The following is a 7,001-nucleotide window of genomic DNA, read 5'->3' as shown; positions in this document are numbered from 1 at the left end:
TAGGTACAGGAGTGCCCAGGGAGGTAACGTGCACCACTGGTCCACAGGGGTAACCCTATTCCCTACACTTTTGGGTTGGGACTGACATTGTGGGACGGACACTGGGGACATTGGTGCCACTGCACCCCAAGTACCGTGGGGATACTCCCCGGGGTGTACACTATATTGTGTTGCATAGTTTGTGTTCAGTAAATATTCCTTTATCGTACCAAGTGTGCGGATTTACTGCTGTATTGTCTTGGGAGGGGCTATCCTACTGTGTGAGGATCCTTCTCAGGTGGAGGCACTGTGTGTTAGCGAGCAAGATCACCCCAGGCTCCCTTCAGCGGAAGATCAGGCATCCTGTTAGCCACTCGGGTAACGGTAGCGCATGTAGTTTCCCTAGATATTATTATTTATGTATAAGTTAATGTACTGTACATGCAAGAATATACACATAAATATGATTATATAAACATAAGTGTATATATATGTATATACATACGATACTGTATACTGTATTTTCTGTTATTACGCATACAGTTTATCTGTAATGTTGACAAAGTCAATCTGTCACTCACAGAGAGTACATTAAGCTGCTTACAGTAAATGGTTATCAGTGTGTCATGTAGCGCCACACAGCCCAATAAAATAACACAATGAATATATGCAGATTCACATACACCTTTCTCCCTATTACAGAAATAATTGTTCATTTATTCTGTTCTAAATATTTATTTTTAGTTTCTCTTGCGTTGCAAATATCTTGCATTAACCCCTTGCAGGCTCTTCTGGCAGCGAGGGGGTTACGCATATTAAAAGACACCATAAAACCAAACTGGGACCATTTAGCCCTTTAGCACCAAGGGACAATACAAATAAACATCTAAAATCCCAAGCGCCCGGCCATTTTGCAAAACGTCACCATAATGGCACGGATTTGCAAGTCATAAAAAACCTCGGGCTGGAGGGGATAAAATGTCTCCCCTCCCCCTGTAAAAAAGCACGTAAAAACGTTAAAAAATAAATTAAAAAAAACACCATCGACAGAAATGTAGAAGATGTAGAAGAGGACAAAAGCGTAACATTGAACAGGAAATGACATAAAAGTGTCTGCTCGGGTCTCTGATGTCCCCGCCTCTCCTGCGCGCTGCTGATTCTTCTCCCCCGTGTTCTCCCTACATTTTCCATTACAAGTTTTGCTCCTCTTGGTCTTCCCGCGGTAGAGGTGGGTGGTGGTGTGAAGCTCTTGTTTTGCTCCTCTCGGTCTTCCCGCTGTGGAGGTGGGTGGTGGTGTGAGGCTTTTGTAGGGCCGGGGAAAGGTGGAAGGTTGGGGATCCTCCTCAGGTCCCTGTGCCTCATGGGTTAAACGCACGCAAAATATTCCTTGAGGGGGGCGAAGAGGTGACGGATGACAGGGACGCTCCAGGACATTCCCAGAAGCCTTTGCCTAGCAAAGCGGCTCATGTTGGAGACATCTGTGTAATGGACTGGGAAGCCGAAAACCCTGGAGAAGGAAAAGTGGAGACTTGATGATAGTGATTGGACTAAGAAGGGAACGGCTAAGGATTACCGAAGCCATAATCAGACGCCCTTTCAAATAAATGATCAATTCAAGGTGCAATCCCGCATAGCCGGCCTGAAAACAGCCTTTTAAAAAGAATTCAACAGTCTAATTGGCTTTGTTACCCAAATCTAACAATGTTAAACAAAAGCAAATATTTGGGTACTTATTTGTGAAATGAATTAACAGTTGAATGTCTTAGTGGCCTCGGAATGGGGAAGTGTTTGTATCAACGGCTCTCTGTATGCTGATCCCATCCTGTGAGCAGAGAGCCCATAAATATAAGGGAGAGAGGGGTCTGCACCAGCACTTAAAGCCATCAGATTTGGATAAATGCTTCGGTCACCCCGAACATGACACTGGCACAAGGTCACTCTGGTCCTGGAAGGGATTTCTAGGATCTCGGACACACAATATAATAACATGTTCACAAGTCCCTGCTACATGCGTGTGGCATCCTAACTGGAAGGAAGATGATCCCTAAGGCTGCGCTTATAGTGCCCGGCGACGCGACGTCGCGCCAAAACAAATACATTGGATCCGACGCACGCGCTTATAGTAAATGCGACGGAGCTGCAATTTTTTTTTGCAGCCATTGAAATTTGATTTTGGGAGAGGCAGTCGCCACATGTGACTGTCTCTACACCAATCACAGAGCACCTACTGCACTCTGCCCGCCCCCTTAATGACATCACTGGCCTTGTCGCCGGCGACGACGGGTGACATCATCGGTCGCGTCGCAGTTGCCGACACTATAAACGCGGCCTCAGTGACATTTCCTTCACAATCTGGTAGATTCTCTCAAGGGCCAGGAAAGCCGTATATTCTCCCTTGCTTTCATCTATACATGTCAGATACCTCGCTGCGACCAATGTATATGAAGATTACTGGGCTCTAATTATCTATGTTCTACCCATAGACAACCCATCAGGCCTGACTGTGACGGGAGGGGGTAACCAGGCTCTCTAATAAAGGTCAAGCCCGTTTTGGTTACCCCTGCCCAGTGTATAAGGGTCCCAGAGAGTCAGCTCTTGGACCCAGTAACATTGTATCCCTGTGTTATACTGTATGTAATAAAAGCATTTTTTGTGTTTTTCCCTTTCCGGGCGTGCCAGCGAGCGGGGATTGCTGGGGTGAGAGTTTCCGGGCGTGCCAGCGAGCGGGGATTGCTAGGGTGTGAGTTTCAAGGTTTTTTTTTGCGGAGGATCAGTTAACAGAATGTGCCTAGGAGTTTGGGGTCTGGAGTTGTCGGTTCCCCTATAAATGTACCCGGGAATCATGCCTGACTCTCTGGTACATGTAGGCACATTGTCCCGGCAATACCTCCCCTTGAAAATGTAGGCGCGACTCGCCACTAGGGCGCCCTGCTTCAGCACAGACCAGAAAGGAGAATGAGGCACAGGGATGAACATGTATCCCTGTAGCTGAGGGAATCCCTAGGTTAAGGGGGGTACCCCAGCTAGTGCCAAGGTGACCCACAACCAGTATAGGGTTTGTGGGTGCCCCAACCGTATATAAGGTTGTGGGGGGACTCTGAGAGTCCAAACTGAGTCTAAGAAGGAAGTGTGTGGGTAATAAGACAGATAGAAACAACACGAAGGGGTTGGGGAGTGATCACAGAACCACACCAATTGAGTAAAGTAATCAAATGAATTAATAGGGTAATCAGAATTGTGGGTGCAAACTGTGAACTGATAACAATGCTGTGAGTGCCAGCTCCACTATGCTGTGAACTCCCTACTATCATTATTGCATGTGTCAGCGTTACCACCTAAGCACGTGTATCTTTACATATCATAAATTATCACTCCAAGTGCCTAGTGGTATATATTTAAGCAGGACTGCTGGACTTTCATCTATGTAATTGCTCACTGAGCAGTATACATTTATATACACTTACCACCTGGTCTTACAGTTGCTCTAGAGGGGTTAACACCCTGACTCATAGCATCCTCTGTCCTCTACATCCCATCAACATTTAGTTGCTAATTGGGATCGTATAATCATACATTCACTGACATGGATGCTGGGTATTGTTGATTTAATTTATTTTTAATTCACAGTACACAACGTTTTGGTAATATATGTTTTAAGAAATTTATTAAAAGTTAATTTTTACACTTTGTTGGTGTGCAGTTTAGTGAATTCTTTTAGGGGGCACATCCAATTTGTGTTTCCCCTTCCCCTTTTTCTGAATAAGACAGATAGAAATAAAACTACAATATTTCTCCTTTTCTGTCCCCTGTCCCCCAAGACTCAGAAGTGTATTAAAATATACTTTAATATAATGTAATGTGCTTTTTACATTCGGAACCGATGTCTAAACAAGTTGCCCGAGCTAACCCATAGGTGCCGGTAAGTCTGCTGGATATCGGAGTTCAAAGCAGCCAGATGATGACCAGAGGTGTGAATATCCTTTGGTCAGCGGGGAAAGGCCGAGCACCAGGTCCGGAGATCAATGGCAGTCCTCCGGGATGCCACTTGTTCTGCCAGACCTGTGGAGCCTGCCCAGCGGGTGGCATTGAGATACCCAGGGAGAGAGGTGCCAGGCGTGCGCATGTCCCTTGTCTATTTCAGATTTCCCGCTGACCCGGCTTTTCTAGCCGACTTGTCTCTGATTGGCTGCTTGGGAACGTTCCCACACGTTGATTGGGTGCTCAGTTTTGTGAATGAAACAGAAAATACTATAAGAACCTGTGAGCCAATCAGATTTGGAGTCCCCGGTAGTAAGAGCGCGGGCTTTTCAAAGTTGCTTCTGTGTGAATAGCAGAGCAACCGGCTTCGATTTCGATCCTGAAAAGTCTGCCCGCCAGAGACCAAGTCCAGCATTTTGGACCAAGTTCTCAGAATTGAACGTAGCAGTCACACATGTGATTTTATGATGATTTGAGTTCCTGGAGATTTGGAGTAACTCACGGTCAGGAGAGACCAAGTTGTCAGAAGAGAACGTAGCGGTGGCGTGTGGAATTTTACGCCGATTTGGGTTCCAGGAGATTCCTGGCTAAGTCCCGGTCAGGGTAAAAGTCTCCCATAGAGTTCCCTGCACCTAGGAAAGTATTGTATTGTATGTCTTTATTTATATGGCGCCATTAATGTACATCGCGCTTCACAGTAGTAATACATGTGGTAATCATATAAATAACAAATAATATAAATAACGGGTCATGGTAATAAGTGCTTCAGACATAAACGTAACATTTAGGAAGAGGAGTCCCTGCTCCGAGGAGCTTACAATCTAATTGGAAAGTCTAGTTTTTGACCCCAGTCCCAAAGTAAGTGTGTCTTTTTGTCTGTATTTTGTGTTCCATTGCGTGTAAGTGAATTAATGCCGAATAAATGACAATTTATTTCACTACCTTGATGTGCTCAATGAATGATCCCGGTAAGAAGGTGTAAATAACCTGCTCTCCCGGGACACATGACAATTATGAAAACATTTTAATGATATCATTGACATTATGTTAATGTTATATGTTTGTGATTTATGTACTTACTGTAGGTAGACAGTACGGGTCCAGATGGACAGATAAAATATATTTGCCAAAATAATGATTCTGCTGTATTTTTACAGGTCATATGTAATTGTCTGATGAATAAAGAATACGATTGGATGATCGGAATCAGGAAGAATGAGAAAAATCAGAAAGAGTCCTCACATATGGGACTGAATATTTTTTCATTTTTTGTTAGGAAAAAGAACAAAATGACTATTTTTATTATTTTTTTATTACTATTGGGACTGTTGGAAAAAAAATTATAATTAAAAAGTACAAGGAGGAATTACATCTCTAGGATTACAACGAAGTTTGCTAGAAGAATTTGTATTGGTTCTAAATGATACAGATTTTTGGGTTGTGATGTAAAAGTGATGTACAGTATGTACAAGTATTATTTTTTTAAATATCCATATTAGGAAAATAAATTGTTTTATTTCCTATAACAGAAATAGTGGTAATAATATTCAGTTATTATTTTATAGTCTTCAATATCCGGATTTTATTTTTTACACAATTATAGCGAGACTTTGAACAGATAGATTTTTAAGCTTGTTGACTACACCAGGCCAAGATTATGTATCGTTCATGCTTACTTTGCATTGAAACAGAAAACATTTTTATGTTGTTTGAAGAATTGTATTGGAGGAAATCCAATAGGAATATATTGGCACATTCTAGGGCTGTAAATATGGTTCCAGTACAGTTTAATATCTTGGATAAGTACGTTTCATTGGGAGAAAATGAAATGATGAGTAATTATAGGCTGGGTAGACAACGTTTAAAGAAATCTGTTATAATGTATCAGTATTGGGAAATAAGTGTTTCATCCATCTGTTCATCATTGTACTGTGTGGTTTCACGAGGTATTGTTTTTAACTATTGGTAATATGTATTGTGAAAGAATGTAAACACAGATAAAGTAGAAATGACCCAAGGAGAGGACATATTGGAAAAAAAATATGAACTGGAATTTACACAAGACCGCAAACTTTTCCAGCAATGACCCTTCGGTTCAGAAGATGTCTATTGACATATTGTCTTTGTAATCGTTGAATGTGATACAACTGGTGTGTGATTGTTACAGGGATCTTATTTATATTTTTATATAAATTAGAGGGGCTGTAAGAAATGGTCTTTTTCTTAAAAAAAAAAAGTTCAAGCATGTGAATGATTGCCGGACGATTGTGGAAATGATATCTTATAAATATAAGGAGATGTGTCTTAACACTGGAATAAGATTGACGTTTCTTTTTGTAGATCTCCTAGATTCAATACAAGGGAAGTCTATTCTAACCACCAGAATTGACACAAAGGGTCTCAAGGAAACTATGGTCTCAAGTTGCCCAAACTGCTCTGTTGACACTGAGTGATTATTAACAACTGAAGGTCCTAACTGGGATAAGATGCTGTGATAGACATTTGCCATTTAACCAATGGATGGATGCTGAAGTAACCATTTCAGTACAAGAAGCTTAAAGCTCCTTATATGTTCAGAAGAAGTTCACATGACATCAGTACTGTATGTAAATCCCATGTTAGGATATAACACTTAAAGTTGAGATGGCTGACTGGGTGGTTTTATCTGGATAAATACACAGCAGTGAGGCTGAGAGGAGAGGAGACCAGGAGACCAGGAGGGAGAGAATGATATCATCATGAAGAGAAAGACGTGTTCATATCTGGAGACGATAACTACAGAAAGCTACGTGTAACGATTCTTAAGAATATCATAAGCTATTTGAAACGTCATCATGGCCATTCTTACTATTTTTGTATGCAAGTAATTATTTTCCAAGTAAACGTTTTGTTTTCGTGTGCAACGACGAGAATGCTGAAGTTCTGTTATGCTGGAGTAAATCTATAGAAAAGACGTAAATAAGGACATTAAGCACAGCTCGTATGCGCATTTCTCATTGGCCAATTTGTATTTGCCGCTCACCCGGCTTTTCATCCCGGCTTGG

General features: G+C 41.9%; 1 protein-coding gene across 1 annotated transcript in view; it reads right to left on the bottom strand.

The window, feature by feature from the left end:
• Window positions 1-1,066: 1,066 nt before the first annotated feature.
• LOC142492218 (DNA (cytosine-5)-methyltransferase 3A-like) overlaps window positions 1,067-7,001 on the bottom strand; it is a 112,583-nt gene continuing 106,648 nt past the window's right edge. The window contains exon 20 of the mRNA XM_075594887.1: window positions 1,067-1,486. Coding sequence (XP_075451002.1) covers window positions 1,345-1,486 — 142 coding nt within the window. The 3' untranslated portion in view covers window positions 1,067-1,344. The remainder of the gene's footprint in view (window positions 1,487-7,001) is intronic.

This window comes from Ascaphus truei, chromosome 4 (assembly GCF_040206685.1).
Source record: "Ascaphus truei isolate aAscTru1 chromosome 4, aAscTru1.hap1, whole genome shotgun sequence".
Lineage (NCBI taxonomy): Eukaryota > Metazoa > Chordata > Amphibia > Anura > Ascaphidae > Ascaphus > Ascaphus truei.
Note: the sequence above shows the minus strand (reverse complement) of the source record. Positions and strands in the feature narration are given on the sequence as shown.